The sequence below is a fragment of the Hemitrygon akajei genome, chromosome 6 (genome assembly GCF_048418815.1).
Source record: "Hemitrygon akajei chromosome 6, sHemAka1.3, whole genome shotgun sequence".
NCBI lineage: Eukaryota > Metazoa > Chordata > Chondrichthyes > Myliobatiformes > Dasyatidae > Hemitrygon > Hemitrygon akajei.
The window spans coordinates 131,287,109-131,310,296 of NC_133129.1; the positions used below are offsets into that span (position 1 = coordinate 131,287,109).

At 39.8% G+C, this 23,188-nt stretch overlaps 1 protein-coding gene across 1 annotated transcript in view; it reads right to left on the bottom strand.

The window, feature by feature from the left end:
- LOC140729473 (kielin/chordin-like protein) overlaps positions 1-23,188 on the bottom strand; it is a 354,219-nt gene that overhangs the window by 59,544 nt on the left and 271,487 nt on the right. The window contains exons 22-24 of the mRNA XM_073049248.1: positions 22,412-22,499; positions 5,937-6,022; positions 1,997-2,114 (exon numbers count right to left, since the gene is read on the bottom strand). Of these exons, the coding sequence (XP_072905349.1) occupies positions 1,997-2,114; positions 5,937-6,022; positions 22,412-22,499 (292 nt within the window). The remainder of the gene's footprint in view (positions 1-1,996; positions 2,115-5,936; positions 6,023-22,411; positions 22,500-23,188) is intronic.

The following is a 23,188-nucleotide window of genomic DNA, read 5'->3' on the forward strand; positions in this document are numbered from 1 at the left end:
TTTTACCAGCTTGAGCTGAGAAAAAATAAAAATACAATATTACAAATAATGACAATTTTGGTGAACAGCTTTCTGTCCCCCATATGGCACATCCCCGGGTGGCGGATCGGGGAAAGCTCTGTAGATATGCGGAAAAACAGAAACAAATCCAAGCACATCTGTGCCTGGACTGGGCAGAACTCTGGTCAGTGTCTGCTCTCCATATTAGGGTGACTGAATCCAAAACCTGACTGTAGGTTTAAAAGTATCACTTTAGAAATCGAGATACGTCCATGGAATCGAGTAATACGGCCAGTGCCTAGGGATTGCCTGGAGCTCGCGCTGGGCATGACAGTAAGCAAAGATTCAGCCAGCAGTCAAAGTAGCCCTCCAACACAACAGGTTGCAACTGCTGCACGTTTCTCAGAGGAGCAGTAGACTTACAAATGAGACCAATCAGGCAGTTAAGGGAAGAAGGACATGCATCAAATAGTCATTAGAAGTAAACACATTCATAAATGTGTGTACATTATCAAGTAATGGAACTTGAGATTGACTGGACAGCATACGGGGCAAACTTCAACAACAGTTTATTGCATAATGTCCCTTCATGCAGGTTAATGCACACTGAATTGCAGATCAATGCAGAGTGATAATAAAAAAATAACTTCATTCCTAGAGACATGTTAAACCAAATAAAACATGATGTTGTACAAGAGCTAGAAAGAAACCAACCTAAAGACCACAACAATGCTACACAAGAAAATAATGAAGATGCCACCTCCCGAAGCACTATTTAAAACAGAATTACTTTAATGACTGCTCCACAACCTGATGATAATAGCAACAACACAGATGTAGAGCCTCTGCAGAATGCTGATGATGAAGCTGAGCTTACAGATGAAATCTAACACCATACTAACAGAATACGTAGACACTGATCCAACCAAAAGATCCTACACAGCAAAACAAAACACCTCATCTAAATTTGCAAAAAATTATTAATACTCTCAACAATATTATATTACCACAATATTTAGGAAAACTTGAAACATTTGAAGAACTACACACGATAATATACTGCGCAACATTAACAGCAGTGCAGTGCAAAAGCTCCAATAGAGGCATTCAGTAATAGAAACCCAAAAATGAGTAATGAAGTGAGAACACCAAAATGGCAAAAGAGATTTATCAGCTTGAGATGAGAAAAATAAAAATAATAATAACCTATCTAAAGAAAAAAGGTAATTAATTATTTAAAAAAGAACTGTCTCTAATTGAAGAACATTACAATCACAGAATGGAAATATTCACAGAAGAATTACAGAAAATATTTGATACAGGAACCAGTTAAGCTCACTATGGCTGGGCTAATCAAAAGGAGCTACCCAGTCATATCCCATCTTCTAGCACTAAGTCCACTGTCCCGTAGCTCATGGCTAAGCACACACTCAACTACTTACTGAATCCAAAGGAGATAGCTGCCATTACTGTCCCTTCAGTTAGTAAGCTTCAGACCCCTTCCATTGTTTAAGTAAAAAGTACTTGTTGACCCTATCCACTTTAACCCTCCTATTTATTTTTAAAGTGGTATTCCCTTCATTTTGACCCTTCTGCAAAGGAAAGATAAATTCTTCCTATTTACCTATGTCACTTAAATCTTCCCTCAGTTACCTCACTTACGAAAGGAACACCTCTGAATTGTGTAAGATGTCCACATGGTCAAAAATTTCCGGTCTAGGCAATGTTGTTGTAAATCTCCCTGGTATACTCTCTAGAGCAGTCTGATCTCTCTCTCATGTGGTGACCATCACTGTTAGCAGTGTTCAACCTGCTGAGGTACAATATCACTGGGTGGAAAACAAATGAATGATGTGAAATATTGAGAGAACGGAAAAGATTCATGGAACAAATTAGACTATGTAAAAATGTTATGCATCTCCATTATTTTGCCACATAATTCAGTCTTAAGTATTATAGTAATGAAACTTGCACATCACTAGAGAACCAAGCTCACCTCTGACAATTTTATCTTGACGGCAGGTAAAGCAGCATTGATTTGGCTCAAGAAACCATTCCTCCCTTGCACATTCCAACAGCGGGCAGGGCCTGTAATAGCACTCCACTTCACCATTCTGAGGGAACAATCAATCAACATCAGTGCTTAAAACAGAGAAAAATAATCAATTCACATTTATAGTCGAGATTTTATTGTATTGTTTAAAATTGTATTATTGGTTATACATTGAATTTGACTGGCTAATACTTCAGAGACTTTGCACATATACGGCCTCAGTATAATCTGTGTGAAATTAATGAAAAAGCTCATTTAATATACATGGAATTTGTTTAAAGGGCACACAGAGTGTACATTTGTTTCTATAAACCTTTTGTGAAATAATATTCCCTACATGCCACTTCAGCTTATGCACTGGAAGTTATCCAGATATTCCTTGTATAGACTTTATGCATTGATTGGGGCAAGCTACTGACAGAAAATGTCAGCACGGATAAGGAAAAGATCAATGAATTTAAATGCAAGTTTCTTAAGGCAGAGACAGGGGTAATTATAATGGGGAATAAGTAAATGGCTTAAAACACAAACTTTGCAATTGTTTTCAGAGTAGAAGACACAAAAAGCTTTGCAGAAATAGTGGGGCATCAACAGTGAGAACGAGGAACATGAAGATTATTAGGAAAGAAACAGTGGTTGGGAAATTGATAAAAAATAAGATCCATAAAGTCCATTATATTAGGGTCTGCATTCTGGGCTTTTAAAAGAAATAGTCATAATGTTGGTGGATGCTCTGGTTCTGACTTTCTAGATGCCACTGATTGCAGAATTGCCTCTGAGGACTGGATGACAGAAAATCCCCTATTAACACCAGGTACATTAGAGAAATTGGCATGTTTAATTATGACCACGTGGAACAGAGAACAGAAAAGTTCAAAAGACGTAACTTATTTGGCAGAAAATGTGAAGGCTTATAAAAAACAAATAATGTTTTATAAACTTACTTTTTTATAGTTTTGATGAGCTGGATACTTAAACCAGAGTTGAAGGTTATAGCATTATTAGACATCTGTTTCAATAAAGTTATTAAACAGAAAGAAGGATCATTGGATTGGGGTAATGTATCAACATAGATTGAAGATTGGACAACAAGGAAAAAAAAGGAAAAATATTAAGTCAATTCTGGAATGCCAAATGTCAAAGATTACTGCTTGGTTCTCAGTTGACGCAATGGCTTAGATAAGGAGACATAACTAAAGTATCTGCTCATAGTAAAAACCTAGTGAAAGCTTGTTAAAGTAAACTCTGAGGTCTAAGCAAATTGATACAGGCTTTCTGAGAGAGTGGGAGAAATATGGCAAAAAAGGAGAAGAAAGGAGAGGAACTTAGATAGAAAAAGTACAGAAACAAGATGTTATTCAAAGTATGAGAACTGAACAATTTTGGAAACCAGATGTCCTTGTACCTGAATGACAGTGATAACCTGCTGGTACTCAAGCAATTGGGAAAGCAAATGGTATCCTGATGCTTGTTACAAATTACATATTACATTCTGGTAGGACCTTATTGAGACACAATTGCAGAAAGATTTAAGGTAATCCATAGAATATCTCCTTTAAGGTCTTCTGATACATGATACCAGTTACATCCAAATAGCCTCTAACAGCTTTGCCAATTCTACAGTAGATTTCGGAACCATTCTGGCACGATACTTCTGGATATTCTGTTCTCCTGGCAAAGAGATTTTGATGCTAAACCATGGTATTATTGTCAATCATCTCAACGATCAATATAAGTAGGCTAAAAGTTAATGAATTTCTCCAGTAATTGAAGGCACATTAGAATGACATGTTACACCTCTGCCCATATATGTCTGCCAAGACGATTTACCAAGAAACACAGGGTAAATGGAAGCACTGTAGTTCGGAACTATCTCTGCAACTTGGTAGCTGTTGTATAGCCAGAAAGAATAGTAGCCTTCCCACGGGAACCCACGTCCAATCTCAAAAAGAAATCCAACAGTAGATGATATATTTTATTTTCCCAAATAACCCACAGGAGAGATGATGGGATAACAGATACCCGATTACCATAAACTGATCATAAAATAGATTTGGAACATTGGTGTAGTTTATATCATTAAGGGGACTGATCAGGAATTAATAGTACTTTTGTCTTTCACTAGTTTTCTGTACATCTTAGATTAGAAATCTACTTTGGCCCCAAAACTGAACAGAGCATTGTCACCATCCATTCATTGTACTCCTTTCAAAGTTCAAAGGTCAAAGTAAATTTATTGTCGAAGTGCAGATATGTCGCCATATACAAACATGAGATTCATTTTTGCAGGCATTAACTGTAAATACAACAAACACAATTAAAGTCTGCACTTAACAGGAAGGACAGCAAATATGTAAAAGACAACAAACTGTGCAAATCCAAAAAGAACAAAAGAAGAAATAATAATAAACAAGCAATAGTTATTGAGAACATGAGATGAAGAGTTTTTAAAAGTGAGTCCATAGATTATGGGAACAGTTCAGTGATGGAGGGAGTGAAGATGAATAAAGTTATTCTCTCCGGTTTAACAGCCTGATGATTGATGGGTAATAATTGTTCCTGAACCTGGTGCTGTGGGTCCTGAGGCTCCTGTACCTCCTTCCTGAAAGGCAGCAGTGAGAAGACAGCTCGGCCTGGATAGTGTGGATCCTCGATGATGGATGCTGCTTTACAACAATGTTCCATGTAGATGTGCTCAATGGTGGGGAGGGCTTTACCCATGATGTATCCACTACTTTTTGTAGGCTTTTTTGTTCAAGGGCATTGGCCTATCCATACCAGGGCATGAGGTAACCAGTCAATATACTTCCCACCACACATCTATAGATGTTTATTAAAGATGAATTAACAAACCTTCACAAACCTCTAAGAAAGTAGAGGCAGAGCAGGGCTTTCTTTGTAATGGGCCCAGGACAGATCCTCTGGGTTGATAACACCGAGTTGCTGACCCTCTCCATCTGGAGGACTGGCTTATGGACCTCTGATTTTCTCATGCTGAAATCAATGATCAGCTCCTTGCTCTTGCTGACATTGAATGAGAGGTTGTTGCAGCAGCATTCAGCTGGATTTTCAATCTCCCTTCAATATGGTGATTTGTCAGGATCTTGGATTTGGCCAACAACAGTGGTATACAGTAATCTGATATTAGTTTGCAGGTCTCTAATATCTGGCCTTTCTTTTCCAAATATATTGTTTATTTTAAGTATTCACCAAAACATTTCTCTGAGTGAGCAGGAAGCTTTTTGCGGCACAGTAAAATCCTATTTTTGGTGAAATGCCTAGGGATGCTTTACTATGTTAAAAGCTTTGAAATAAGTGCAAGGCACTGCTGTTGTACCGTCCGCAGTGAGGGCGCGTTATGCTACTAAGTTGTGAGAAACATCCAAGCCAGAGAGCATCCTTTACCCAGTTGTCTCATGCACACGTTCCAAAATAGGAACGTAATTCCTTAGGAATTGCATCCTTCCTGGAAGTGTAAAATGGAATTGGAAATCCTCAGGTGTTACTCTGGGAGGTAGTTAGGACTATCATTTGTATTGTTCACCAGACAAGTTTATGGAGACAACAATATCTTGTATTTTAGTACCAGAAACTTCGGATTCTGTTGAAACTGGTGTTGAGACCAGATGCACTGAGAGTTAAAATACTTGAGGTGATGAATATTCAGTGGCTCTTGGTTGGTGACAGGATTTAAAAGACATACCGTGGAGCAGATGAGGTAACATCATCTTCTCCCCCACCCCGCTGCACAGAGAATCTTGTTCCAGTGTACATAAATAAATAGCTTTAATTTCTTTTGAAGGGAAGTTGTAAAATTTCTTGTTGGAAAGTTGTGACTTGCCAGCTCCAGATAAACAAGCAAACAATGCCTTCAGTCTCTTACCAAACATGCACAAGTGATGCAGTCAACACCAGGCCGGGAGAACTCTGCCCCATGAGGATAGACGACGCCATGATCAATACACTCAGCTTAGGAAAGATAAAAATGTTAAATTAAAAAAACAGTGCAATGTTGCTAAATAGTAATTTAACCAAGCATATTTTAAAAATATATTTAATTTAACTTGCTCAGTCGGTTAGATTTTCAACCTAATTTATTCTACATAGAACAGCACAGCAGGCCCTTCGGCCCACAATGTTGTGCTGAGCCAATTAAATTAACAATCAAATGGCTACCCAAACTACTCTCTTCTATCTACACAATATCCATATCCCTCCATTTTCCTCACATTCGTGAGCCTATCTAAATGTCTCTTAAATTTCCCTAATATATCACCGCTTCAGGCACCATTCTCTGTGTGAAAAACTTTCCCCTCTTTTAAAATTACCCCCTTCCACCTTAAATGCATGTCCTTTGCTATTAGACATTTCAACCTTGGGATAAAGATTCTATGTGTCTACTTTATCTATGCTTCTCATAATCTTATAAACCTCTATCAGATCTCTCAGCCTCCACTGCTGCTGAGAACACACCCCATGTTTGTCCAACATCTCGTTATAGCAAAGGCCCTTCTAATCCAGGCTGCATCCTGGTAAACCTTTTCTGCACCCTCTCCAAAGCCTCGACACCCTTCCCGTAATGGGGTGAGCAGAAATGTAAGCAATACTCCAGATACGGCCTAACTAGAGTTTTTATAAAGTTACAATGTAACTTCCTGATGTTTAAACTCAGTGCTTCAACTAATACAGGTAACATGCCATATGTCTTCTTAACCACCCTATCAAGCTGTGTAGCCACTTTCAGGGAGCTGTGTATTTGAATCCCAAGACCCCTTTGCTCCTCAACACTGTTAAGGGTCTTTCCCATAAATGTGTACTGTCTCTTTAGTTTTGACCTACCAAGATGCAACACTTCATATTTAGCCATGTTAAACTCCATCTTCCATATCTCTGCTCATATCTGTAACTGATCTACAGGCCGCTGTATTTTTTGCTAGTCATCTACACTATCCATAATACCACCAATCTTTGCATCATCTGCAAACATACTAACCACTCATCTATATTTTCATCCAGATCATTTATGAACATCACAAACAACAGAAATCCCAGTACAGATCACTGTGGAACACCATTGATCACAGAATTCAAGCTAGAATAAATCCCTTTGACCACCACTCTCTGTCTACTATGGGCAAGCCAGTTCTTAATCCAAACAGCCAATTCTCCATTGATACCATGCACCTTAATTTTGTGGATGAGCTTCTCAGGCAGAACCTTGTCAAATGCCTTTACTGACAGCATCGTCAGCTATACCTTCCTCAATCACCCCATCAAAAAACTCAATCAAGTTAGTAAGACATGACTTGTCCCACACAAAGCCATGTTGGCTCTCCCTAACTAGAGTAATCCTGTGAGTGAAAACGTAAACATAATGATGTTAACTTTTATCCTACACACTGAAATTGTTTTTGAAACAGGAACTATATTGAAATAGAGCATGATATAAAAACAGACCGGTCAGGTTCAAAGTGATGTTCATGCTCCATGACAGCCTCTTTTGCTCATCCAAGTCCATCTGCATAATTTACTCCTTTCTCTCTCATATACTTCAGATACCTCTAATAAGGCATCTGTACCATACCTGGATAGTGACTTCCATGGAATAATTCTTATTGGTGTTCTTGATTATCGAACAATAATGTCCTCTCTTATGCTCTTCACATATTGAAACATTCACTCCACATCCACTCTCTGAAAATACTTTATTATTCTGATTATGAGAACCTCTTTCTTTTTGAGGATTTTGTAAAATCCTCAATAAAATTGATCACATATACTCTATATCCTTTTTATAACATGGATACCAGAACTGTACAGTTCTTCCCTTCCAAAAATGAGCTGTTTGATTTGCATTTTATGGCCTTAATAAGCAGTGACACACCTTCCAATAATTGGTGCATTTGTAATGAATACATCATGCCCTTGTTCATTTACCATAGTGTACATCTGCCTTTAAAATCATAAGTAGCCTCTTCATTTTTCTAAGCAAAATGTCTTGTCTTATTGCTTATCTGTGCTGAACTTTGGATTCTACTTTTGCTCCTTCTGAAAATTTATAGATATACTGCTCAGTAATTACTAACCTCTTACACACATTCAACTTGGCATTGTTTGCAAACTTAGATCTTGTATCTTATGTATTGCAGTGATTCTGGTTAATTGGGCCTTTGGTTAATTGGGGCAGCCACTTATTTGAGACGGCTCTTTCAGATCAAAAACTAATTGAGAAAATAGCTGGATTCCGTTTGTTTATTTGGGACACTATGTTGCTTAATTGGGACAGGAGACTGTTGCCGAACAGTTTCTCTCATGTGGCCGTTAAACACTACACCATGCTTGAAACAAACTCTCTTAAATACTGTCAGTTGCGTATGTTTGTGTTCATGAAGCTGTAATTTTTGTCACTGGTACCTGTTGCAGACTAGTTAGCAGCAAGACAACTTTGCTAACCATGTTTTCATGCATTCAGGCTTGGAGATGCCAGGAACGACTGGGAGTGAAAATGAAATGACTTCCCAACTTCAGCAAGTTAGGGACTATGGAGAATATGAAGGTATCTTCAATTTATTGCTTATTTATGTATTATTATTGTTCCTTTTTTATATTTTGCAGTTTGCTGTCATCTGCACTCTGGTTGGACACTCTAGTTAGGCTGTCCTTCACTGATTCTGTTATAGTTATTCTTCAATAGATTTGTTGAGAATGCCCACAAGGAAATTAATCTCAGGGTTGTGTTTGATGACATATATGTACTTTTATAATAAAATGAAATATAACAAATTTTTCTTTGAACTTTTTGTTTATTACAATTAAAATTTGAAGCATGCAATCATCAAAAAATTTGTATATTGACACTGGGTGTCTGCACTGATTTTGTTCATTTACAGTCAATCAAAAGAACACAGCAGTGTACACTGGATTAATTCCTCCACTGATAAATATTAGGAACTAATACACAGTTTTATAGCACTGCAGTAGTATTGATAGTGGTCTAATTTGTTCTGTATTTCATTTAAATACTTAATCCCAAAGATTCAAGTAGAGGTTTCCCCTGCTATTCGAAGGTAGAAATGGTTCGTAAGCTGGAATGTCGTAAAGTGAAGAAGCAATTACCATTTATTTATATGAGAAAAATTTGTGAGTGTTCGCAGACCCAAAAAAGTAACCTACCAAATCATGCCAAATAACACATAAAACCTAAAATAACAGTAACATATAGTAAAAATAGTAATGATCTGATAAATACACAGCCTATATAATGTGGGAATACTTTTCCGCAATTATTGCAGCACTGTCCACTGCAGCAAAAATCTCACGCAAGTGCTCTCGGCAGCAAAAATACACGGCGCAAGTGCTCCCGGCAAAACCACACGGCGCAAGTGCTCCCGGCAAAAACACACAGTGCAAGTGCTCCCGGCAGAAACACACAGCGAAAGCGCTCCCGAAAGAACCACACAGCACAAGAGATCTCGGCAGAAACACATGGCGCAAGAGATCTCGGCAGAAACACATGGCGCAAGTGCTCCCGGCAGAAACACACGGCGAAAGCACTCCCGGCAGAAACACTCTTTCCAGTAACCTTTAAGCTATGAAGCTACCAATAACACACAAAAATACACAGCCTATATAAAGTAGAAATAATGTACGTCCAGTGTAGTTTCACTCACTTAGTTTCAATCGGGAAGACAGTGAGCACACTGATGTTGGTGTGTTAGGCTGAGTCGTCGGAGGTTGGGATGGTGGGAGACTGGGGTTTCATCTCATCGTTGTCTGTTTCCATCAGGGCTGGCAGGTCACTTTCTTCCATGTCTGCCTGCCTCAATGTTGAAGGTTGAGTTTCGTTGTCTGCTGTGGCTGATGTGGAAGGCTTGAAAAACGATAGTATGCTTAACTGCTTAGCCTCGCGCATTTTTCTATCATACGGTTCTTTGTAGGCACTCAAACCATCCTGCAAATATGCCCTAAACCTACGTACCCTTTCAAAATTGAAGTTGTACTTTTCTGCAATCATTGCAACGTTGTCAATCACAGCGAAAATCTCACACAATTGCTTCACGTTCAGTTCCTGGACGATTTCACTTTCGGGCTGTTCGCTACTGCGTTCGGCTTCAATTGTTATCCTTTCCTCTTCATCAGCTCTTCATCTCTCAGTTCTTGGTCATGGGATGCCAAAAACTCTTCAACATCATCTTTGTCAACTTCCACAAACCCTTAGCCAAACTCAGTATATCCTTACCTTGGTCACCATGATCGAAACATTTAATTATGTCTAGTTTTATGCTAAGTGTTAAACCCTTACACTCTCTTTTAGGTTTTTCCGATACTGTACCTTAGAACTCATCTTGCCAACGGATGTACAAAATAAATCGACATAAAGCACAGATGCTCACAGGCACGTGTTTAAGCAATGCCGGCTAGAATGCAGTTCCGGGGGAGGAGCTTAGCTACTCGACGCGCGCTGCCATTTTTCGTGACAGTGAAAACACCTTCTGTTAGCGAAAACAGGTAACTAATGTAGGTCTATTGTAACAGCGAGTTGTCATAAAGTGAACTTTCGAAAAATGGGGGACACCTGTACATTATCAAAGAATGTATAAATCATACAACCTTGAGATTTGTCTGCTTACAGACAGCCGCAAAGCAAGAAACCTAAAAGAACCCAATTAAGGAAACAAAAGACCCACACCCAATGCGCAAGAGAAAGGAAACAACACAAATCATACAAACAAATAAAGCGAACAACAACGTTCTGAACCAATTGAGTCCTCAGATCTGAAACCTACAGCAGCCCGGAGTAGGCCAAAGCCTCATTTATCTGTTCATTCTATTAGCCGGCACAGAGCGCAGCACCGGGGCAGTCTTCCTAGGCTCAGTGCCATGGAGAGAGGAGTAACCCATGGCGAAGAGCAAGTGAAATCGGCTCTTGGCTCAGATCCCAACACTCTGTCTTTCCAGTCTATCTGTGCCACGTTTAAATTGACTAAACAACAGAAGAACGAAAGACTCTGATGCCCAGGAGAGAGGAGTGAACATCGTGGAGAGTGAGCGAAATCGGCTCTTGCCTCTGATCTGGGCTGGTGTTTAAATTGTCTAAACAGTAGATTGTATCTCACACTAGGACCTGGCTACTGTGAAGGGCTCGGGGACTAGAGCATGTCACTCAGTGACTTGCTCCAGGCCCATATTTCGCCACCCAGCTTGAAGCCGCTCTCAAACCCTTCATAGAGTGATCCCACCTCGTACCTAGGCTATTTGTACGGGCATAGAGTCTCCTCTGCCCGGGCCCCGACTTCTCCTCTCAGCACCCAGAGCAATCCAACCTCGCACCCGGGCCAGTTACACGGGCATTGGAATTCCACTGCTTCGATTTCTCCTCTCAAAATGGGTCACTCCATCTGTATCGATTCTGCAACACACCATCTCGACTCATCCCCCAAACTCACCTCGCTATTGCTTACCCCCTCACAGTTTGTAGCAGTAATTTAATACAATTTATCTCAGAAAAGGTGTTTTTAACGATGATTTTAAGTCAAATTTCTTGCCTTTTTAACTACCAGTGAGCTGTTGCATGTGTTTAGTAGCACCATTTTAACTGAAAAGAGCTTACTAAGTTAACTGAGTAACTTTTAACTCAGTTAAATAGTAGTTTGGTTTTCTTAACCCATTTTAATTCTTTCCATGGAACTTCAGCTAATTGGGGAAGCCACTTAATTGGGCCAAAATATACTGGTCCCAATTGATCAGAATCTACTGTACAGAATTTGAATAACAACAGTCTGAGTATAACTATCTTCTTTACCTGCAGATGGCCTAACCTTTACTTCCATTTTTTTTTGCTTTCAGTCAATCCTCACACCAGCTAACAATCCAGTTTGCTATTTGTCACCTTATTCCAGGTTATCTGACTTTAGTTATTAGTCTATTGTTGAGTAACAAATTAAAGACCTTTGAAAATCTAGATGAACTATCTGTAGTGTACAATCATTTCCATTTTCTTTGTTAACCCTAAAAGTAACAATAAGGTAAGTCACAAGATTTCCACTTTTGAACTCTAAGATATTAATTTTTTAATTTTCATTTTCTCCCTCAATAAGGACCTTTTAAATTTTTCTGGGCACTACTATGCCGCTCAGTAGGCTGTCATTGCCACAATATGTTCCAGTTCCCCTTTTCTCTATTTAAGTTTGCTCTCTGTCAGTCTTTAGACACAATGCCTTTCTCTAACGAATTATTAAATATATAGCACTGTCTTTGCTTTCTTTTTCTCAAATGCTTTTAAAAAGCATGAGTGCAATTCAGCTGAAGAGGTACTTTATTCTCTGTTTGAGTAATTTAATATATTCCCTTTGTGCATTTTAAATGCACTAACATTATTTTCCATACCATCATATAATGCCATATCCAAATGTTCTGTCTCACTGGGAAATCTGGAGCTAAAGAATAGTTTATTATTTTTGCTATCAGAAAGACAGCATAAAATGAAAGGGCTAAAAAATGCAGAAATTAGTGGGAACCAAGAGAACTGGTATGTATTTAAAAACCAACAGAAGGCAATGAAGAAAGCAATTCGGAGAGAAAAGATGAAACATGAAGGTAAGCTGGCCTATAATATGAAAGAGTATACCAGAAGATTTTTTTCAGAAATATAAAGAGTAAAAGAAAGGTGAGAGTGGATATCAAGTCGCTGGAGGGATAGAATTGAAGGGCAAAGCAATGGCAGATGAACCTTATAATTATTTTGCATCAGCCTTTACTGTGGAAGGCACCAGAGGTATGCCAGAAACTCGAGAGTGTCAGGGGGCAGAAGTGAGTGTCGTTAACATCAATAAGGCAAAGGTGCTTGGGGAGCTGAAAGGTCTGAAGGTAGACAAGTCACTTGCATCAGATGGACTACACCCCAGGGTTCTGAAAGAGATAGCTGAAAAAGATTGTCGAAATATTCGTAGTGATCTTTCAAGAATCACTATATTTTGTAAAGATTCTGGAGGACTGGAAAGTTGCATTTTTCACTCCACTGTTTAAGAAGGGAAGGAAGCAAAAGACAAAAAAAAATAGGCCATTCAGTTGACTTCAGTGATTGGCATGATGATAGAGTCCATTATTAAAGATGAGTTTTCAGGGTACTTGGAGGCACATGATAAAATAGGCCAAACTCGGCATGGTTTCCTTAAGAGGAAATCTTAACTGACAGATCTGTTGGAATTCTTTTAACAAATAATAGGCAGGATAGACAAGAGAAAGTCTGTGGATGTTGCTCACAAGGATTTTCAGAAGACCTTTGACAAGTTGCTGCACATGTGGCTGCTAAACAAGATATCATGGTATAACAGATATCATGGACAGTCGATTGGCTGGCAGGAAGCAAAGAGTGGGAATAAAGATGGGCTTTTCTGGTTGGTTGATGGTGACTAGTGGTGTGCAGCAGGGGATGGTGTTGGAACCACTTCTTTTTATGTTATATATCAATGATTTGGATGATGGAATTGCTGGCCTTGTGGCCAAGGTTGCAGCTTATACAAGGATAGGTGGAGGACAGGTAATGTTGAGGAAGCAGGGAGTCTGCAGAAGGGCTTTAACAGATTAAAGCAAAAAAATGGCAGGTGGGATATAGTGTAGGGAAGCAAAGGCATAGACTATTTTCTAAATGGGGATAACATTCAGAAATCAATGTACAAAAGGACTTGTGAGTAGTAGTGCAGGGTTCCTTAAAGGTTAACTTGCATGTTGAGTCAGCAGTAAGGGAGTCAAATGTAATGCTACCATTCATTTCAAGAGGAATAGAAAATAAAAGCAAGGATGCAATGCTGAGGCATTGGGAAGTTCACATTCAGAGTACTGGGCTCCATATCGAAGAACGGGTGTGCTGGCATTGGAGATGGTCCAGAGGAGGTTCACAAGAATGATACAGGGAAAGAAAGGGTTATCAGGCAAAGAGTGTTTGTTAGCTCTGGGCATATACTCACTGGAGTTTAAAAGACTGAGGAGGGTGTCTCATTGAAACCTGCTGAATATTGAAAGGCCTAGACAGAGTGGATGTACAAGGTATATTTTCAATAGTGGGGGAGTCCAGGACCAAGAGCAAAGCCTCAGAATACAAGGTCATCCCTTTAAAATAAAGGAAAGGAGGAATTTCTTTAGCTATAGGGTGGTGAATCTGTGGAATTTATTGTCACAGACTGCTGTGAGGCCAGGTCATTGGGTACTTTGAAAGCTGAGGTTAATAGGTTCTTGGTTAGTCAGGGAAAAGGCAGGAGAATGGGTTGAGAAGGATAATATATCAGAGATGATGGAATGGCTGAACACACTTGATGGGCTGAATGGCCTAATCCTGCTCCTATGCTTTATGGTCTCTTCATCACTTTCTGTGGTTGTTTGTTGCTCCTTTTTACACCTTGTAATGCATTGGATGGCATTTTTGCTGTTTCCTTAGCATTTGCCTGTTTTTTTTTAATGAGGCTGATTTGCTAGCTCAATGCTGAACTCAGCACAGATGGAAAGTGTGCAATGATTCGAACCTGGCCACATTAGTCTTCAAGTCCAGATTTGATGCCATGAGTCTACCAGCTGGCTAGCTTGCCCCTTTGCCAACTCAGTCTTCAGCCTTTACTTATAATTTTGTGAAATATTTTACCACTTTGCTTCATTTCCCTTAAGTTCTGTTTTTGCCTTCCCAGATGCCATTTATATTTTTTCCTAATACCTCGGTATTTATCTTATCATGAACTCTTTGTTTAATACGATTTTCTCACGCAGCGTGAATCTTCCCTTCATACCATTGGGTTTGTATTCTTCCATATTATTTCTAAAGTCTTCACTTTATTCCTTTTCTTTTGGCATGTTTATATGACTTCATTGGCTTCTATTCTACCTCGGCTGACAGAGCCCTTGACCACATCAAGTGTGTTTCTCCGTGTCTGCTCTCACCCACTTCTCATCTCAGCCACTGGCTTTCCCTTCCATCCTATCAGTGTCTGCATTTAATGAATCATTCTTTGCAATTTTCTCCATTTTTGTTAACATTCTGAAACCATCCATTTCCCCCTCTTCTCCTCTTTCAACATTTGAAAGGAACAATTCCTCTTGTAACTCTCTGGTCTGCAGTTTCATCTCTATCAACAAATCCTCTCCCAGAGCATTTTTCAGTGCCATCACATCAGAAGCAATACCTGCTGTTTTACTTCAATTCTTTCCTAACATCCAGGAACCTAAGCATTCCTTCCAGATGAAGCAGCAATTCACTACCATTTCTTCCAATCCAGTTTACTAAGTGCTCATAATATGATCTCCTTTGTACTGGAAGCACTGAAAAATTTGGGTAACTGTTGTGTATTGTAGAACACATCTGTTTGATTTGCAAAGATGATCCAGAACTTTTAGCTGCTTGTGAATTTAGTTCTCCAACACTGTTCTAACCTGACAGAAGCATCTACATTGTTCTAATAAAACTCAACATAAACTTGAAGAACGATACCTCATGTTTCATCTGGACATTTTGCAGCATCTCATGTCTCAATACCAGATGTATCAATTTCTGATAGACATCATTTTTCTAGCTTGGACTAATTAATTCTGTTGTAAACTTAACCTCTGTAATGTGTATTGGTCTTCCTCTCTCAATAGCAGGGGTTACCAAATATTTTTATGCCATAGACCAATAAGCAAGAGGTCCGTGGACCCCAGACTGGCACTCCTGCTCTAAAGGTATTACCTAACCCGCTGTACATTTCCAACACCTCTTGGTTTCAAGTTTCATCAATAGGTCTGACATTGATAGCTTTTACATGTCCAGGCATTTATTTTCTCTCTCTCTTTAACTGCCTGTCTTAATCTGTTGAGCAAATGGCTCTGTAAATGTCAGGTTGCATAAGTAGCCCTGTTGTTTCCTGATCTGAAAGGTTCCTATTTCAGTATTGAATGCTGAGCTGTAGTTGATAAAGAGCATTCTGATGTATGCATCTTTGCTGTCCACCTGTTCCAGGGTTGAGTGGATTTATTGCTCCAGTAGGCAAATTGCTTCTTAAACTGCTTCACAGGCAGGAGTTGATATATTTCATCACCAACCTCTCAAAAACACTTAATCACAATGGATATAAGTGCTACTAGTCACTGAGGCAGGTTATCATATTCTTCTTGGGCCCGGTCTAATCAAAGCCTCCTTGAAGCAGCTAGGTACCTCAAGACTGCCGAAGTGAGAGGATAAAGATCTGAGTGAACACTCCAGCCAGCTGATCAGCACAAGTTTTTAGTACTTGGCTAGATATCCGTTATGGGCCGAATACTTCTTGTGCGTTCAGACTCTTGAAAGCTGTTCGCATGTCAGTCTCAGACTGAAATCGCAGGATCACTGGGGGCTGCGGGAGATTGTAATGGTTCCTCTATGTTTTGACAGTCAAAGTGAGCAGAGAAGGCATTGAGCTCACCTGGAAGTGAATCCCTGTTGTCGCCCATGTTGCTTGATTTTATTTTATTAGAGGTTATTAAAGCCCTTGTCTCCATCTATTAACTTATGGTTTGGCTACTATCAGTTGAAAGCATACTTTATTCACTATGTCCTAAATGTTCTTTTTTCTATCTTGTTCAGTCAAAGAGCAATACAGCATGGTTACAGGGCTCTCAGCCCAACTAGTCCATGCTAACCACTGATCCCACCCAGCCTGAACAGTGTTCAGCCAATATGTCCTTCCATGCACCCATCCAAGTGCTTCTTAAAGTGATACCACCACACCTACCTAGGTCACTTCTTTTATATAGTCACCATTCTCAGTGTGAAAATGTTACACCACAGGCCCCTTAAAATTTATGCTCCCCCCCCAGTCTTGCTCCCTCCTACCTGCGTAAAAGATTATTACCTTCTACCATATCTATGTCCCTCTTAATTTTAAATATTTTTATAAAGTTTCCCTCTCATTCTCCTACTTTCCAAGGAATAAAGTCCTAGCCTGGCCAAGTTCTTCCATTCAGTGAGGCCCCCTCATTCTAGCAATATCCTCATTTTTTTTCTGCACTATTTCCATTTTAACACCTTTCCTCTAATGGGGTGACCAAAACGCTATACATAATTTCTAAATCTAATAGTGAATATCAAATAGTAAACTTGGGAAGTTGTTTGCATTTTTGATTTGAAGGGAAATCATCTCCCTTTAAATACTTCTTCTGATTGATTAATGTCCGGGCAGATGAAATTCTTGCAATTACTATTCGTATATTTTTTTCCTCATCTTTTTTTGTCATCATACTTTTCCTCCAGGTTTCACTTGTGTGGTCTTGTGCGTTAACTTGTGTGTTGTCAGAGTGACTGATTCTGCATGATGTTTTACCTTCACCTTTATGGATACTCTGCTGTCACAGGTTCATGCCTTGTTTCTGCTACCATAATATTATCGCTAATTAGTACTGCCATTATACCTCCCCCTTACTCGTTTCTGTCTTTTGTAAATAGGTTATTCTCAGCAATGTTTAATTTGCAGATCTGACTTTTCTATAGCCATGTCTCAGTAACCTTTACCATGTCTGGTTTCTCTCAAAGTAACTGCCTTCACTTCCTTTTTATGTGGACACTATACAGGCAGACTTAATCAATTTTAATATGATATTCTCTCATTTTATGATTTATGATCTTACTAGACAATTTTAGTAACAGTTTTCCTTGAAAAGGAACTCCATCAATCACTTGTTAATTCTCCTGAACTATTGGCTTCGATGCTAATTTGCATGAGGTTGGCCAATAATCTAGAGATTAACTCTCTGCAACTGTGTTTTTGATTTAGAGCTTAATTCCCAACTTTAGCACAACTTCTTCACTATTCCTACCTTTGTCATTTACTCCAACATCAACCACTGGATTTATTGCACAATTTCCTCAATTCCTCTTCAGTTGTCACAAGGTTATGTATTCTAGTACAGAGGAGGCAATACCATTTTCAGGGTTAGGGTTCACTTTCTTAGCTGTAGTCTGCCTGATTGGTACATTTCTATTCTGCTCTCTCCCACCCTGGGCAGGTTTCATACAGACAGAGCCTAAAGAGCAAGGCTCCAGAGATCGAGACAACTAAGAGATGGTGACGAGAGGCTGAGGAATAGTTACAAGATTGCATTGAATCAATGGACTGGGCCGTGTTCAAGAATACATCTGAGGACCTGAATGACTACTCCAGGGTCATTACAGATTGCAGTAAAACAGTTGTGGATAAGAGTGTTGGCACGTGGCCAAGTGGTTAAGGTGTTGGTCTAGTGATCTGAAGGTTGTTAGTTTGAGCCTCAGCTAAGGCAATGTGTCGTGTCCTTGAGCACGGCATTTAACCACACATTGCTGTGTGGCCCTTGTCCTTCTCTTGGACAACATTGGTGGCATGGAGAGGGGAGACTTGCAGCTTGGGCAACTGCCGGTCTCCCATACAACCCTGCCCAGGCCTGCACCCTGGAAACTTTCCAAGGCACATGGTCTCTTGAGACTAACGGATGCCTATTTTTAACTTTCGTTAATGCCCCTCCTCCCCTTCTTACCCCATCCCTGACATATTTAGTTGTTTCTCCATCTCCCTCTGGTGCTTCCCCCCCCCACCTTTCTTTCTCCCGAGGCCTCCCGTCCCATGATCCTTTCCCTTCTCCAGTTCTGTATCACTTTTGCCAATCACCTTTCCAGCTCTTAGCTTCATCCCACCCCCTCCGGTCTTCTCTTATCATTTCGCATTTCTCCCTCCCCCCACTACTTTCAAATCTCTTACTATCTTTCCTTTCGGTTAGTCCTGATGAAGGGTCTCGGCCCGAAACGTCAACAGCGCTTCTCCCTATAGATGCTGCCTGGCCTGCTGTGTTCCACCGGCATTTTGTGTGCGTTGCCTATTTTTATTTTGTGGATGAGTGTGTCTCCACAAAATCCTTCAGGGTTTTCCCCAATCAGGAGCCCTGGATGAACAATGAACTCTGGAACCTGCTGAGAACCAGATCAGAGGCATTCAAGTCTGGAGGTCAAGAATACTACAAGAATGCAGGTCTGATCTCTGGAAAGTCGTCTCTAGGGGGAAGTGGAGTTTCTGGAATCTACAAAGGATGCCCAACAGTTATGGCAGGGTTCGAATGTTATAACCTCCTACAAAGCTAGACTTTGCAACATAGGGGACAGCGGAGCTTCACTTCCAGATGAGCTCAATACCTCTATGCTTGCTTTGACCAACAGAACAGGGAGGAACCACTGGGCACCCCCATGTCTCCCGATGATCCTTTGGTCTCAGTAACTGAAGATGATGTGCAGGTTGCCTTCAAGATGGTGAATCTAAGGAAATTATCAGGTCCGGACAGAGGACCTGGCCAAGTACTGAAGACCTCTGCTGACCAACTGGCTTGTGTATTCACGGATATCTTCAACCTCTTTCTCTAGTAGTGTGTGGCACCCACCTGCTTCAAGCTGTTTTCATTTATACCCAAGTTCCCAAGAAAAGCATGGTAACTTGTCTAAATGGCTTATGCCCAGTAGCACTTACATCCACAATGAAGAAGTGTTTTGAGGGGCTGGAGTTGAAGCATATCAGCTCCTGTCTGAATGGCAACTTGGATCTGCTCCAATTCGCCTACTGAAGCAACAGGTCTAAAGCAGAAGTATCTTGCTGGCTCTTCACACAGTCCTGAAACATCTGATCAGCAAAGATACATACATCGGGATGCTCTTGTTTGATTACTGCTTGACATTTAACACCATCATCCCTTCAAAACTAACTCAGTAACCTCCAAGACCTGGGCCTCAATGCACCATTGTGCAATTGGATCCTGGATTTCCTCACTTGTAGACCCCAGTCAGTTTGGATTGGTAAAAACATCTCCTCCACAATCTCCATCAGCACAGAAGCACTACAGTGATGTGTGCTTAGTTCCCTGCTCTACTCATTTGATACCAATGACTGTGTGGCTAAGTACAGCTCCAACACCATATACAAGTTTGTGGATGACACTACTGTTGTGGGCTGTATCAGAGGTGGTGATGAATCAACATCAGCATAAAGGAGGGAGATCAAAAATTTGGCTGAGTGATGTAATAATGACAACCTCTCACTCAATGTCAATCAGACCAAGAAGCTGATTGTAAACTTCAGGAGAGGGAAACCAGAGATCCATGAACCCAGTAATCATGGAGGATCAGAGGTGGAGAGGGTCAGTAATTTTAAATTCCTGGGTGTCCCTATCTCAGAGGACCTGTCCTGGACCATCATATAAATATTATTGTGAAGAAAGCACAACAATGCCTCTAGTTCTTCAGGAGTCTGTGGAGGTTCAGCATGTCATCAAAAACTTTGGCAAACTTCTATAGATGTGTGTGGAAACTGTGTTGACTGGCTGCATTACCGTCTGGTATGGGAACACAATGCCTTTGAGCCAAAAATCTTACAAAAGCTAGTGGTTTTGGCCCAGTACATCATGGGTAAAACCCTCCCAACCATTGAGCACATCTACATGAAACACAGCCACAAGAAAGCAGCATCCATCATCAAAGATCCTCACCACCCAGGCCGTGCTCCTTCCTCACTGCTGCCATCAAGTCGAAGGTACAGGAGCCTGAGCACTCGTACCACCAGGATTAGAAACAGCTACTACCCCTCAGCCATCAGGCTCTTGAATAAAAGGTGATAGCTACTCTTATTTAAGGATCCTGTTAAATTGTTATTTCATGCTAATTATTTATTGCTAGTTATTTATATCTGCATTTGCACAGTTTGTTCACAGTTCCTGATATTTACAGTTTACTATTACTGTTCTTGAGATTTTCTATGTATGACAGAGGAAAATAACCACAGTATTGTGTGTAGTGACATGCATTTACTCTGATAATAAATATACTTTGAACATAAGAATTATAATTATAAATTCATGGTTATAATGCTAGTGGAAATGCAAGAAAGATGAGCATTATGCTTATTATGTTGGGCTTTCTAAGACTCAGTATAAAGCATTATTTGGAACACTGTTTAGGTTGGGACCTCTGCCATCATATTGAGAGTACTTTATGGGGACAGCTTCCTACTTTGGGATGAGAGGGTGCAGGAAGAGTTAAAAGCCCGGTCAATTTATACATCAGTGCCTGCATCACAACAACAATGTAAACTGAAGAATTCACAATAATGGATGACTTGACAATTTTGTGTACAATTTGCAAGGTTATTCATTTTACCAGATATGGTAAATCTCCACCAAAATTTGCTCTCTTGAGCATATTTCTTTTTCAACTAACTTTTGATACCAGGATCTCCCAAACCATCATGGAGATTTGACTGCACCAACATTATGTCTCAAGACAGAAATCCTTTCTTGTGATAATGAGTTGCATGGCTCACGATTTCCATAATTGTGCCTTGTAGTTGTAAGGGCAGACTCACACAGCATGGAAAAGGGTCCTTCTGCACACTAGGCAGAAGCAGCCCATTATATACAGTATATCCCACTGTTTTACCCTCCTCACATCCCCAAAGATTCTACTACTCACCTCCTCACATGGGGCAAGTTACAGTAGCCAACTAACCCAACAATAGGCACATCTCTGAGACATAGAACATCAAGATGAAATCAGTGTAGACATATGGAGAATGTACAAACTACACACAGGCAGAACTGGATGTCAGGATTGAACAGAGCTCAAAGACAGCTCAGTGAGCTGCATCATCGTGCCCCCTCAAATTTGATCTGTAATGCGTAAGAGATATGTGTAGAAAAATGGAAAGAAGCGTAAAGTGCCTCAGTTAAAATTTACACCAAAATGAAAGTTATGTTAACTTAAATACAAGCATCAACCAGAAGGAGCTTTAAAGACTTTACATTCAAAATCATAAAAATTTAATTGTAAGAAAAACATCAGCTCAGATCGGAATTGTTTGGAGAGGAGCAAGTTTGTTTTGATATGTTGGAACTTTTGATGGATGGTGTTAGAAATAAGCTGTCTCCCTTAGACTTACAATGCTGACATCTTTCTATTTAAGTTTTTAAGAGCACAAAGCATAACAAATATCAAGGCAGATTTCTGCTGACAGCCCTAATCTGGTGTTGACAGATATAATTGACAACTGTTTTTGTACCCACTGAAGTGAGATCAAGGCCCCTTCTTGGCTGCAGGCCTCCCTAAGTGGCAGGGAAACTCCTGCTGTACACTGATGTGACTAGTTTATGTAAAATTATTTCAAAGCAGGTGCAAGGTTTACTAGTCTTAGAGTTTCACACTAACCTTGCCAGCCATATCAAGATAAGAAATAAAATTGTGAACTATTCTACTTTATACTATGACAAAAGAATCATAGCTGTAAGGACTGGAGCAAATTCAAGATTAGTCATCAGTTGATATTTTGGTAATGTATAGTTATCAAAACACACACTAACCTGGGCATATAGGACAACAATCCAATAGAACTGGCTTCTCACATTCAACAGGAGGACACTTTGGTGTGATGCATTTTACATTTCCAGACTGGAAAAGATAAATATCAGTTATAACTTAAATCAACACCAATAATGCAGAGGTTAAACATGATGCTGTGAGAAAACACTATTTTGAAGTATTTGGCTGTCTCAACAATAAGTCTTTACAATGCAAATTTTATGATTCAGATGATCATAGAAAGTATTCATTCTAACAGTGGCTGCACTATGTACCATCTACAAAATGCACCTCATTTTCTCCCCTGGATTATTTTAACATCCCAGTTTCTCATCTTCCCTGATCGGCCTAGTTTAGGTAGGATATGAAGGCTTTGGAGAGGGTGCAGAATAGGTTTCCCTGGATACTGCAGGGATTAGAGGGTGTTTTGTTCTGTAACTTTAAAAACAATAAACTAATTCAAAGGAAGACACAGGAGTCCAAAATGCAGGTCTAACTTCAAGTTTACTTCAAGGGAGGTGCTCACGTATCGCATGGTAGTGCGATGATGTATGCAAATAATGTTTGTATATTCATGTATTCACGGATTCATTTAACTCACAATGAAATATTTAAATGAACAAGACATATTAAATACACAACAGAGGGCATGTGCTAAAGAGAGAGGCTGGACAATCTTGGGTTGTTTTCTCTGGAGCGGCAGAGCTGAGGGGAAATTGGTCAGAAGCTTTTAAGATTATGAGACGCACAGACAGAGAAGACAGCTGTATCTGTTTCCT